The sequence below is a fragment of the Sparus aurata genome, chromosome 18 (assembly GCF_900880675.1).
Source record: "Sparus aurata chromosome 18, fSpaAur1.1, whole genome shotgun sequence".
Taxonomy (NCBI): Eukaryota; Metazoa; Chordata; class Actinopteri; order Spariformes; family Sparidae; genus Sparus; species Sparus aurata.
The window spans coordinates 6,444,906-6,459,289 of record NC_044204.1 but is presented as its reverse complement, the minus strand read 5'-3'; the positions used below and the strand labels follow the sequence as shown (position 1 = coordinate 6,459,289).

Here is a 14,384-nt window from a genome sequence, read left to right as displayed (position 1 = left end):
TCCTCAGAACAAAGGAGCTGTATGGAAGAAACAAGTCCTTTTGGAATTCAAGATATGCTCCAGCAACTAGTGCTTATTACCCGCTCCTGGTTACATGAAGGATCTTTTACGTTCGCTTATACAAACTGTTATTCAGCTATACAACAGTAAAGAGACATTTGAGGACACTTAATGCCGTAAGCATACCTAAAAGCCCTTTTATTTTACGTAATGTAGCAACTAGCCCAGGTTGAAGAGAGCAAAGGATGTAGTAATGATTGATGAATTACATTAGAAAAGCAGCAGAGCTGTGAAGAAAGATTAGAATATATAAGAAGAAGAAGGAAGTCCAGAGGAAGGATAGCAGCAGTTGCCATCACGAAGGATGAAGATGAGGGACAAAAATTGTCCCAGAAAGCTGCCGGACCCCCCATCAAGATGTCACTGAAGATGCAGAAGCCACTCGGATGTAAGAACCGGCAGGGGAACCGACACGCGTGGCCAACTTCCAGAACACTTCCCCGCTGTCTTCTGGGCGACCTTTCAGAGTATAACCTTGGAGCGTGAGGCAGAGCCAGAGAAAGCTCAGGAAAGCAGCAAAACAACAACAATAAAGGATTACAGTCGAGCGATGATTAATTAAAGAAAACCTTCATTACAAGCAAAGTTTAAGAGGCTAATACATTCAGATGAGGTGTAAAGTCTGTGGACAGGGTAAAGATCTCCGTGGGGTGGGAAAAGAAGAGAAAACTTAATGAACTACGGCTATTTTGGGCTTAAAGGGTCAGCTTTGGAGAAACTGGAGAACGAAGCTTTGCTCTGAATTATTAATCAATCATTCAAATTCTCAAAGCCTGATTTATTAGCGGTCCAAACTCAATGCTCGCACAGAGAGGCTTCAACTTGTCTTTCACACACAACTACACACAGATTTAAGTAAAACAACACCAGTAGATGTATTTCCTCAGACCACTGTGAGCATCCAGGACTCCGTAATGAGCCTGTAAAGTAGTGATAAGCTTTCTCTGCGTGGTATTTTTCTCGATTTGCCTCACTGTTGCATCAGTCACGCCTGATAGTGCGTGTACAGCTGTAGCAGGACTCTGGCTCCACAACGTCGTCACTAATGTGCTATAAGGTAATGCAACTGCAGTGGAGCCGCAGTGGAGTCCAGATCACCACCGAGGCTTTTATTTCACATTATGAGCCTCTCTCGTTGCCAGCGCCACTGGAAAGCAGATATATTATGGAGCACTGAAGCACCACCAGTGTTTATTTGAGAACAGAGATGATTTCCAAGTTTGCGCACAAACAAGGGGGATGGTGCTTTTTCATGCCTCAGCAGAGACAGAGACGGACAGAAAGACACCCACAGATGAAGAAATCTAAAGCTCTGATCTTTGATATGTGGGAGCAGGAGCTCAGTAATGGCAGTAATGCATTCTGACTCCTGCAACCATCGACTGCCAAAACCACCTACCGTTTCACCTGAGGGGAAAACAAGTGCACAGACCAATAGCAGCAACACTCGGTCGCATGAAAGAAGACAATAAGCCAAACTCAAACAGACATCACTGGTTCAGCGGGGGCGTGCAGGACCAGCAGAATTAGAAATAAGAAACAGTGCCTGAATTAACCAGCTATCATATCAAGTCTGTTTTATAATCCTAAAGTCTGTTTCTTAAAAGATTAGAGGAAATAAGTAACTCTCAGTCACAATAGACTTGCAGAGTTTGGAGTGAAAACAGTATTGTGACTTGTCACTTTACTGTTGACATACCTTGTTGCCCTTTTGCCTGAAATAGATATTGATACTCCTGTATAGATTCATATATTAATGTTTTCATGGTTTGTGTTTCCTCTCACAGGTCAGCATCTGCTTAGAGTGCAACAGCAGCAAGCTTCGAGGTCTGAAGCGCAAGTGGATCCGCTGTTCAGCACAAGCAACGGTCCTCCACCTCAAGAAGTTCATCGCCAAAAAGCTTAACCTGACATCATTTAATGAGGTACAGATACTAACACACTCCAACCAGCCCAGAGAGGTACACTAGGAGGAGACCATTGTACATCTGTCACACGCTAAATGTAGTTTCAGTGAAGGGATTCAACTGTGGAACTACAAAGATCCCAGGATAATGAAACCAAGTTAAGAGAAGGATTTTTTTTATCCTGGCCTGTCGTTTAAGGATTTTCTTCCTGCTTTAAGTTTAGTTTTGTACAAAATAATAACCTTCAACCAACATTTGGCACCAGTCAAATATTTTCTCAGGTAACACCTGCTGATAATCTGGTGAGACAGATGAGTGACCAAAAGGTGGCTTTCTTTTCAAGGATTTTCAGTCTGAAAATTAATTTTGTGACACGATGACTATGGATTATTCTTCTCAGTCATCTTAATTCCAGAGCTTGACAAATCATGTAGAAACAATCATTTGCGCTTCGAGAGATCTGACAGACTGCGTGTTTGTTGGATTTGTATCAGTTTGTAACAAATCGTTTTAATTCTTGCCATTTGTTTGAACGTGTTTGGTGCACCAGCGGGACGGCTTGGGCCATGCGCATAAGAAAGTTTAGTTAATCACAAGAAATCATATAAAGGTCATTGAATACTTTTCCTGCACTGACTCATGCGAGGCCGTTGTGTTTTTGTTATATTTAGCAGGAAACGAGCCCCCATGATATCTCGATGTGCTAATTTTTCTATTTATTGTCTTTACCGCCCCGTTCGGAGCAGCAGGGGAGAACGGTGGGCGATAATTTGACAGATGGATTTTTAGAGTGCTGTGAATAATCATCACAGCCGCCTTTGTGTCCTATTTTTTTAATTTTCTGTCTTTTTTTACTGGCTGTCACAGAGATGAGTGGGCAGGCTCCATCATATCGTCGGCCTCGTTTGCACAACTTTGGCGAGGCAGCGGCGCTCTCCTCACCAGCCTTTATTGTTCTTTATATTGACGATCAAAAGCTGTCGTAACGCTCCGCGCTGAAAACGGAATCGGTTCGAACGACACTTTGCTTTGTCAGAGAACAGAGCGGTATTTACTCATTCCTCCAGTTTGTAAACCCACCGTTGTGGTCCTGTCACCCATCTAAATGTGTGTGCCGGAACTGAATGCCTGAATAAAGAAAAAGAAGGAGGTACCAACCTCTTTAACAAGGTTTACTTTATCTTACAAAGTGACTGGAGGACATATGACCTATTACCTCATAAAGGAACCTTAAGCTTATTTCATTTGTGTGGTTGTCACTTTCACAGCTATGACATATCAAAAGCTAATGTTTTCTTTTTTTAATTATTCATTCATATTCATTTAAATTGGAAATTTTCCTGCATTTTCATCCATTTCTCAGGCAGTAATGCATGGGTCTTGATGAAAAAATCATGGGTATTTAGGTGTCTATCTCTGAGTGAGTATACGTTGATGTGGATTCAAATAAATAAAGGTTTTAGAGATATTGGATTGGGCATTTTTTTTTTTGCTTTACTTGATTGAAAGTGTTATTAGTCATCTTCTGCAGGTTTACTTTACTTTAAATCACTGATCAATTAATTGACTAATTGTTGCAGCTCCAATTCTGTCTCTAAAATAATGTCCCATCAATGTCTATTGTATATAGGCCTGAAACTACTGGTTATTTAAAACATTAATTAATCTGCAAATTTTCTGAACCAACCAAATAATCATTTGGGTCTAGAAAGTGTCAGATAATGTCAGCAAAATTGACACATTCAGATTGGTTGTTCTGCTCAAGCAACGGGGAAAATTACAAAGATCTTCAGTTTGCTGTCAAAGAAGACAAAGAAAACCAGCAAATATTTATTTTTGAGACGCTAAAAGAAAAATATTTGGGGATATTTTTGTTTTGAATGGACATAAATGAAGAAGCGTCATTAGAACAAACGTGCAAAGACAGATGAATGAAGATTATAAGCATTGTCCCAAAGCTGTGATTCACACACATTCTGGTTTGTTCAAGGAAATCAAGGAGGCTTTTTTCTGTTTTTCTTTTTTTGTTATTTTTTATTTTGATACAAAAGCCCTCAATGACTCTCGAGATGAAATCACAGCTCGCCAGCTCTCCCTCTGGACTATCGTTGGTCTCCTCCTAATCACAGACCTGGACAGTTTCCACTGCTCTGTCAGTGCTGCTAAACGCCGGCTACTGTTTATCCATCAGAGCCTCCATCCAGTCAGAAGCAGCAGGTGGCGCTGTGGCAGTGTTTGTCTCCAGCCTCCTCTCTGTCTCTCAGTATTGACTGGCAGATGCAGATGTGAGGTGCTGCTCAGTAGAATATCAATGTTGACTTCAGAGGAGTAGAGGTAGATTTGCAGGCGAGTGTCGTGTTCAGCCACTGCTGAAATTCTATTTTTTCCCAAAAAGCTCAGGGGCCACGCCATGTCAAAATCTGCACATATTGTGATGTATTACTGAAAAATGGGAGCAGAGGGGCAGAATATGGGTGGTGGAGGCTTAATTTTTATACCACTCTGCTTGATAGTCTAACTGCAGGTTCCTCCAATCAGTGTTGGTCATAGTCTAGTTATGTTGTTAAACTCTCTGCAGGGAAGCGGAGGTTTATGTTCACACATTGAGGTCGGATGGTGTTCACTGATTTTCTCTTTTGTCTTTTCACAGCTGGACATTTTATGCAACGAGGAAATCTTGGGAAAGGACCACACTTTGAAATTTGTTGTTGTGACAAGATGGAGATTTAAGGTGAGTCGTGCTAAACAAACACAAATATTGCATCACAATGTGGTGACATTTTACAGGCCTCTGTAGCTGTGTTGATTTGTTGACCAAATAGGATTCAGTCTTATCAAACTCTCATCGGTCTGATTCAGTTTTGACTGATTTTAGTAAAAGGTCTCAAACAAAAAAAAAGATATTTAGAGCTTTAGATCTCTTTAGATTTATCAAAATGATGGCTACATGTATTGGATAATGCTAACTTGGTGCATCCTCATCAGTTGATGATGATCCATGCTGAAAAGGTATCATGGAAATAAATTAGAAGCAGTGTTGTATTGCAGGCCCCACTATTACGACAATCAGTCAATTATATATCAAGAGCAGAATCCCAATACACTTTACAAAAACGATTTTGATTAGCTTGTAACATTCTAATGGACTTAGCCTTGGACTAACACTCTGGCTGCGGTCGTAAAGTCCCTTTTTTTTTAGGAAGACCCCTAACTGAGCAAATATCCTTTAGCATAGGATACGCTGGTCATTTACCAAAGGAAAGAGGGTAGAGATGTCCCACAGCTCATTGCAGCCCTCTTGCAAGTACAGTCAAATTCTCTTAGTAAACAACAACTGCAGTTTGTCCTGAGGAAAACTCCTTCATATCTTTCCTTGACCTCATGATGTTTTTCGTCAAGTTTCTTCAGTTGCAAGCTAGACTTGCTAATGTTACTGGCGGTTAAATCAATTCCTTACCATTTTTGGAACATTTTTGGTTTGGGTAGGCTGAATAAAAACGACTAACTCTTGTTAAGTATCTCACTTGTGTCCACACTGCATCAATGTGCAATAATACAAAGCTTGACAGGCATAGCATGCGTAGGCATAGTTGATAATCTAATTGCGGCCTCAAAAACTGCTCTTACTGATGTTGTTTTTCCCCCCCCCCCCCCCTGACAGAAATCCCCCCTCCTGCTCCATTACAGACCCAAGATGGATCTGCTGTAGCTAAAATGGACATAACGGTTGTTTTTCTTTTTTTTTTTTTACTTTTTTTTTTTTGGCCCAGTGGCCGCGGACTGTGCCGAAACCTTTTTATTTATGCAAAGACGATCAACCAACACCAAGCAAACACCCGACGGTAAAAGTCAACACAAGCCAGCAAATCGGGATCTAAAGGGTGGGAAACAAATACAACACAAACTGGCAACCTCCAGCACAGATACTGCAACACTGGTGTGTTTTTAGGAACTAAAACAACCATTTTTTGTCCGCGACATCCTAGATATGTGAACAAAAGAGAAAGAAAAAAGAAAAAAAAAAATGGAGAGAAAGCATATATTTATACTTTTGTACAGAAGAGACACATGGAACCAAGACACTACTGGTGCTCTGTTTACACGCAAACAAGATGTCGGGAATCAAAGTGACCGCCTTTTTGAGCTTCATGCAGATTTCATCCTCCGGAGACAAAGACTGAGAGGACAGGAGGACGTTTTTTTTATAAAAAGGTGTTTTTTTTTCTCTTATCACAACACACTCGACACGTCTTGGGAGCACAGAAAGTATATGGAGAAAGTTATATAACAGGCATCAATTTTAAGCTGTTAACAAGTAAATTGTCTCTGAATCTTTTTTTTTTATTTTAATTTTGTTGGCTTTGTCTAATTTGCTATTGGGTTCTTGATGATTGTCAATTGTGAATAGGCTAAAAATGTTTTGTGTAGTAATTTATGTTCTATATTACCAATATTGTACATAAAATGTCATTACAGAGAGAGAGATTGAAGAGGTTAAGAGAGACTTTAGACTGTTAAAAAAAGAGAAAGTGGATCCCAGAAGTGCTATCTATATTTTGGGCGTTAAGTGTCCGGAGGTGATAAATTAGGATTTTTAAAAACAGACACATTATCAGTATCGAGATATATAAAATGCATCTTTATGTTGTCTGACAAAGACACGAAACAAATATATCAAATCCTCTGCCATCTGTGTGTATGTGGGGTCTTAGGTATGTTACATTGCTCTCATAGCATTACATGAATTTAGGGCACGCAGAAAGAAAGCAAGCTTCAAACCTCCAAACCCATCCCCCTGCACCTCATCTCACCTGCCTTCTATGAAACACAGCTATAGTGATCTTTTTTTAAATTTGGGGACATTATTATCAACCCAATACTGTCTTAAAAATAATACCACACAAAAACAATCATTTACAAAATGCCTGCAAGACATAAAAATGCAATATTTGGGCAGACAACTTGCTCAATGTCATTGATTTCGATCTCTTATATTTTATATCCATCCTTGAGAATACTGATACGCCCTCATGTTGTTGACAGCTTTTGGGTTGAGCTGCTAGCAGCAGATGTTGTTGGCACTGTGTATTTGCTTCTGCTGCATTTGCTGAAACTTCTACTGCAAAATTCTCTCTCAAAGCTGCAATAGGAACCATTTCTTCAACTGTAAAATACACACCAGTCTCACTTGTCTTAAAGGCAAAGTTCACCCAAACAGGAAAATTCAGTCATTATCCGCTCACCCTCATGCTGATGGAAAGTCAGTTGACGTTTCGTAGTCCACAAAACAATTCTGGAGCTTTACAGCAAAACAGCGCTTTCCTAAACGACTAATTCAAAACATTAAATGGCTCCATACAGCTCGTCCAGCATAATCCAAGTCTACGGATGCCCCAAGATACCAAATTGATTTGAAAATATGTTATTTACATGAGCAACTGGACCCAAATATTCAGCTTTATATTCAGATTCTATTTGGAATTCAGGTATTTGTATCTGTGTTAGTAAATGTAGGCTATCAATAAAGGCAAATTGCAAAAAAATACATGTCATTTTACCTTGTTTAACCGAACTGCTCAGAATTACAAACCTGCAGAAAACCAGCCAAACATTTTGGAAAAGGTCTTATTATCTACCCTCAACAACAATACTGTTGGATAGCAGAATCCTTTAAAATGAATGCCTTTAATTAAACACGCATTGCTTCAGACGGGTTTGTGATAACACTTCTAGATTAGCAGCAACATTGAAGATTTCATCTTAAACTGTGGAAATAACACTTTTCAAATCAATTTGAGACCTCTGAACTTCTGGAGAACTTTGATTATGCTGGATGTAATGTTTTCATTCGATTTTCTACGTCCCGATCCAATTTGTTGGTTTAGGAATGTGCTGAAATGCTGTTTTGCTTTGAGGCTCCAGAAGTGTTGCTTTTCCATCGGGGTGAGCAGAAATTGACAGATAATTCATTTTTGGGTGACTTACTCCTTTTAAGAATAAACATTTTCTCATCCACCAGGAGGTAAATTGAACTTTGTAATTTAAGAAAAAGTCTGGTAAATGGCAAGCTTTCTCTACAGAGCATGAATAAGCACCAGGGATGGGCTGGTTTGAAAAACTGGAGAGCAGAGTACTGACGTCACATAGTTGTTTATGGGGTATTTTTCAGTTTCTTCTCACTGCCAGTTGCAAAATGTGCAAAGTTGCACAAAGTGTTTAAGAAAACCAATTGAAGAACATTTCTGAAAGTCAAGTTGATTTTGTTGCAAAATATGTATAAACCTTGGAATTTTTTGGAGGACAGCCGTGTTCAATATTGTAGACTTCACGAGACACAAATTTACGAGTCTTTGAGGAATAACTCGCAGATTCAGGTTTCCCACACGGACGGAGGTTTTTAGAACATTTTGATAATGAAATTCTGGATAAAATGACTACTGTTAGGGTCATTTGGTGCTTAAAAATATGTGTCTCTGATGCTGTTCTTACTGTAACTGTGTGACTCAGCAAATCAATGTTCTGTTTAACAGCAAAATGTCTTAACTTGCAACATTCAAAGCCAACTGCTTAACTGTCTTTAACGTTACCACAACTGGATCCCTGAGCGCCGTGTCAGACCTCAAGTAGTATTACCTCACTGACCTGTCTCGTCAGTAATTAAACAAATATTTACCCTGTGCATTGTTTCTTCCCACAACAAGCTGTTTTGTCTGTATGTTCACATGCAGGGTTCCTATCCATCGTTATATTCATATTTGAAAACTGTCTTGAATTGGATTACAAGTCTGAACGATATTAAAAAAAAAAACTTTGGTAGCTGTTGGAAAAACTCTTTCATTTTTTTCAGTATTTGGGCATGTGCATTTCTGCAAATGATATTTCACTCAGCAAGCACATCCACTATTGTATATCTAACATAATCTCATAAATTTTGGAGATAGAAAAATGTATAGGAACCCTGCCAGGTAAGGACGTGTGTATTAAATGGACATTTTTCTAGCCAACAGGTGTGTACCTAACCAGCTCAACCAAAACTCCTCCTGTTTCAAGTCCTTAATCCAGTAACACATGTAGAGTGTTCATTGTTTTTGGTTTTTAGTTTTTGCACCAATTTTGGTACCTAAAATCATGTAAAGTAAGTTTTTGAAATGTAAGTAAATACGGGTGTCACCAGGTGAAAAACAAACATTCTGCAATTTTCACTATTTATTTTGGGTTACCTCAAGTGTTCTCTCGGCATATTCTCTTCCCCTTTTGTTTCTAAAAACCATTATGAAAATGATGAACAGTGACACATTTGTAACAACTTTTTGATAAGTACAAAAAGACTAAATGTTATCAGAAATTGGTGTTTTTTTCTCATGAAGATTTGAAAAAAAATAAAAAAAAAGAAAAATAACCTGATCTACTCCTAAAAATGAATAAAAACCAAAAACAATGAGCCTCACCGGCTTTTCAGCTATTGTGCTAGAAATTCCCCACAGGAATAATGTAATAATGTGCGCTATTATGTCTTTGTTAGTGCAGACTTGGTGTTTTCAAGGGTTCTTTCATAGAAATAATGTCAAGTAATTTTCCTCCACTCTGAGGTTGACATCACGCTGATCTTGTTTGCAATTTCAGGTTTGGGAAAACGCTGTTTAACAATGTTATTTGTTATTTATTCAGCTACCTGTACCTTTAGTCCAGTCAGAGTCCTTGTCGTGTTTAAATTGTTGTCACCTCACAGCGCTGTTTGAAATTCCGTCTGATTATGTGCAGAAGCTTTTTCCTCAGGTGATTAAGCTGTAACCCCCCCCCCCACACACACACACACACCCCCAACAAGGTGCTAATATAATGATGACTACAAACAGAGAAATGTTATCAACACACATCTCTGCACACACTGCTTTTGTACTGTGTAGAAGGACTGGCAATGAAACAAATGTTACATCTGTATTTGTGTTCAGTTTTTTCCTGTTTTGTTTGGCGTGGTTGCGTTCACACTGCAGCTTTGTGGTTCAGCTCCTCCTGTTTTCGCCTCACATCCAATTTTTTTTCACATTGATCTGTAGCTCACTTTCACAGCATGGGTTTAAGCTTGGTGGAACAGATCCCACACAGGCTTAAGGCTCGTGTGTAACTTGCTTAATTTGCAACAGAAAGCTCAAGTTTATTATTATTATTTTATTTTTTTAAGCTTTATGCGCGTTACAATACAGTGAATGTGTATAAGGTCCTGGGTGCTGCAAAATGTGGGTGACCTACACTTAATACTGTGCCTGAATGCATCCTCTGTAGTCACAGACAGAGCACTGAAGCTGCTGCTGCTGCTTTCTACGGGTGCCTCACAACACAATTCAGAGTGCTACAGTGTGATCATAAAACAGTAATCGATGCGTCAACATTTTTGATTTCTATACGTGATTTCCTTTCCTACCGTGTGACTACTTTCTACATTTAAAGCATAGCATATTTGTAATGATCCCTAATGTAAATAAACAGATGAACTTACTTACGTTATCTTCGCTCAAGCACAATTGCGTCACCAAACCTTGAGTAGCCTAGAGTAGAACGTAAACATGACGCGCACGTTTACATCTGTCATGTTTCACCAGCGAGGAACCTACAGCGATTTTTACAAGCGAGAATCAGGTTTTGAATGTACAGATATCGACTTTTCTGCATCGAGACCTGATCTTTCAAGACAGAATCGTGTAATCCTCTTCCGCTACGCTGACTGTGTAGACATTGTGTGACTTGGTCTCTAATCTTGAACCTCTTTACCTGTTGTGTTACTGTCCTACATGCTAATATCGTTACGGCGAAACACAACAGTGGAAAGAAGAACAGATGGCCTAATGTTGTGCGTGGGTTCAAGGTCTCAAAGTTCCCAAAAAAGATCAAACTGATGACAAAGTCAAGAGACAAAGTAATTGACCAACATTTTGATGGTTCTGCCCAACATAGCTGCGTTTTCACAGCTACTGTACTTTACCGTCTGCGGATTCCTTTTTTCTCCATGTTGTAACACTTTTCAGACACAAACAGAAATCGAGTGTGTGTTTAGCACGAAAAGCTGCAGTGTGAACAAAACCTTTCACTTTGTGTATTTTTGGAGTAATGATCAAAGAAACCCAGTAATCTGTGTCATGGATGGGCGACCTGATTGAAAGCGTTGTGTCTTTTGGGGGCGGGGCTTTGCCGCAGTGACGGCCAGAAACCATCTGTCTCTGCCGCTGTGCTCTCTATGGTGCTAACAACTCCTTGTTTCAAACTTCTTCAAGAAGGATTCAGTCAGAGACACAAAAAGAAGCACTGTGTTGCATTGTTCTCCTGCCACCTTTTTTTCCACACGTCTTTGCACTGTACCTGTATGTGCTCGAGTCCTCGGGGTGTCTTCTCTTGTCAGACCTGTCTCGCAGTGCAGATAAAGAAGGTGCTTTCTTTCTTTTTTTTTTCTCTGTCCTTTTGTCATTGGTTGGTTGGCTGGGCTTGCTCTGGAAAGCAAACAGAGGGAATTTAAATAAGTCATAGACTGTGACGGGGCTGAATCTGTGAAAATAAAAGAAAACTGGTGAGAAATTGGGTGAACCAGCTGCAATTTTACTGCCTCACAGAGAAACTCACACTTATTATCGTCTTCTGTTTTGACCGTCAGATTGAGCCTCGATCTCTAAAGGATATCGGAGGGAAACATTTAAAAAAAAAAAAAATCAGTTGATTTTGTTTGAATATTCCAAAAAGTTCTCTTGAGCTTTTGGGAGATTTGACCTTCTCACCACAAGAGTGTATGTGTGTGTATAAATATTAGTGGCTGCATCTTTCACCTCTAGTACACCAGAACGGATCAATGCTCATGCTTTATATCAGCACCAACATTGAGACATCAGTGATGCTATGTTTGACAGCCAAGCTAAGAGGCTTACAGGAGGCCCGCCTCTGCCTCGCTGCAGAAGGGGGGTCGGTGTCAGCTCCGAAGGGTCTTCAAGATGGAGCGAGGCTGCGATCTGTCAGAACTTCAGCTCTCGTCCTCATCGTGTCTGCTTTGACCTTGAACACCTGTCAGCCTGCTTGTTATCTCCAGCTTGTGTCTGAGGGTGATATGGGTGAAGTTTCGATTTCGAGGTGGACCTCGTGGACTGTCAGACCCGGCAGATTATATCCCACCATGCTCGGCAACCTTCGTTTGCAGCAGGCTTGAAATTCCTGGCAACCCAAAATGGCTCTTCTATGTTCACTCCGTTGTAATAAGTGTCCACTGTGGGAGTGTGATAGCTTTCTTTGTTGCTCAGCCCGCTCTTTCTTCCTCATTTCAGAGCTGTGTGTGTGTGTGTGTGTGTGTGTAGGTGTGTGTGTGTGTGTGTGTGTGTGTGTGTGTGTGAGGGAGAGAGACGGAGAGGGAGACCTCAAGGGTCACTCTAAAACACTGTTTTACCACTTTAGGATCGTGTCTGTTGCTTTTAGAGATTGTCCACTGGTGGTAGGATTAACAACATTGAAAGTTGAATACACCTCCCCTTGACTTCTGTGTGTGCGAGTTTTCGATAGAGATTGCCAGTTTCAATAAATCCCAAATAAATTGGGAAATCTGTTTAAAAACACCTCACAGTGGCGTGCCCCCATGAGCCATAGCAAACGTCATCAATAAATCTGTCCATTTCTTTTTCTATATTGTTATTTATTTATGCTGAAAGCGACTTCTGCAGTAGTTTCTTGATTATTGGATTAAGAGATTTGCTCGTTCTTGCTCACAAATTTTGTAATTCTCTTTTTTTGTGAAATATACCGAACTCATGCATAAAATGGCATAAATTATGAATTTTGCGATTGAATTCCCTTTTTTTGTATTATTCAAAGTGTGTTTATGTCTACGCAAGGCTCTGTCTGTGTTGAACAAACACATAGTTTTCTTCTTTTTTTTTAAGGTTATGCTAAAAAAAAAAAAAAATAAGAAAAAAAAAAAACCTAAATTGTGTGAATCTGGCAATGTGGTTATTGTATTTGCAAGGAAAATGTGCAATATACGGTTCTCAGATGGTTCCAGGTTTCAGCGTCGGACTCCAATATTTCATTTAATTTAATTTTTTTACTATTTTTCATTTTTCCAGTCAGTTCCTCAGGTCACTAAATGCCTTCTGGTCCTGAGGGTGACCAGGAAATCTCAGAACATACACTAATGCACCCGAAATACAAAACGACTGGATTTTATTTTTCGTCTTGTCTCTCTCTCTCTCTTTTCTTTTCTCCCTCCTTTTTTTTTGTGAAGATTTTTTTTTCTCACTGAGTTTTTTTTTTCATTTTCAGGTTAATACAGGCACTTATTCAGGTGTCCTTTTCCTTGCCTCCTTTTTGTATTATTGTTATTTATTGCACATGTAATGAACTGGTTTCCATGTCACATTCAATTCAAGGAGTTTTGGGTCAAGAATGGGGCTGGAATTTCTTACTTACACAACTACAGAAGCTTTTGTCAAAACCTAAGTGTGTATTTCATCAATAAATGCCTTTTAAAAGTGTTCCTGATGCTCAGCGACTCCTTTGTTGAATTCCACTGTGAGTTTTACCCGTACATGTTTTGTAGTTCATTGCACTTCACCTTCATTTACGTAGACTAGCAGAATGACCTACATCAAGAACACAAAATACAAAATCAGAAGCATATTGACATTTCATGGTGCTGCAACCACCCTGATGATGCCTTTTTAGGAACAGTTCACCCAAAAATGATAGTTCAGTCATTATCTACTCACCCCCATGCCGGTGAAAGGTTAAGTTGCGTAGTCCACCAAACACTTCTGGAGCCTCACAGCGATGCATTTCCTAACCATCTGAAATTGATGGGGACTTGTTTCAAAACATAAAATAACAACCCAGAAAATTGGATTTTGGGATAATGTGAGAACAACAATCAAAATATCATGTTGTTGTAGTTGTAGTACAGTTGTAGTTGTTTATACATTTTTATTGGAAAAATGTTAGACATACGCTCTTTTAATCAAAAATGTAATAATATTAATGAATCAAATGACCGTGTTTAATGTGAAAGACTCACTGGTAGTGATGAAACCACAAAGATAATTTCAAGCTGGTTCAGTCTGCTCTAATGAATCTTGTTTACAGCCGCGGCAGGCAGCTGTTTTCTACTAGTGAAGGCAATTGATTGAGCTTTAATTTAATCACCATTTGAATGAAGAGGGCAGAAAAACTTCCATATTCTCCACTGTACTGGCTGCTGTTCAGTGCTGTTCAAGTATCGAGGCATTTAGCAGCTGAAGAGTCATACGGTCTCTCAGGAGTTGAAAACCAAACCAAACCAAAGCTAGAACGAGAATCAATGTTGGAATTAAATTTATCGGGGGACCAGAAATGCATCACATAATGTTGCTCAGTATCTGGTGGATGTGGAAATAGCCAATGGTTTAGCAAGAACAA

The 14,384-nt window shown here is 39.5% G+C and overlaps 1 protein-coding gene across 1 annotated transcript in view; it reads left to right on the top strand.

Moving 5' to 3' along the window:
* pcgf3 (polycomb group ring finger 3) overlaps positions 1 to 13,468 on the top strand; it is a 77,436-nt gene extending 63,968 nt beyond the window's left edge. Inside the window, exons 8-10 of the mRNA XM_030396803.1 lie at positions 1,848 to 1,985; positions 4,618 to 4,698; positions 5,629 to 13,468. Coding sequence (XP_030252663.1) covers positions 1,848 to 1,985; positions 4,618 to 4,698; positions 5,629 to 5,676 — 267 coding nt within the window. The 3' untranslated portion in view covers positions 5,677 to 13,468. The remainder of the gene's footprint in view (positions 1 to 1,847; positions 1,986 to 4,617; positions 4,699 to 5,628) is intronic.
* The last annotated feature ends 916 nt before the right edge of the window (positions 13,469 to 14,384 follow it).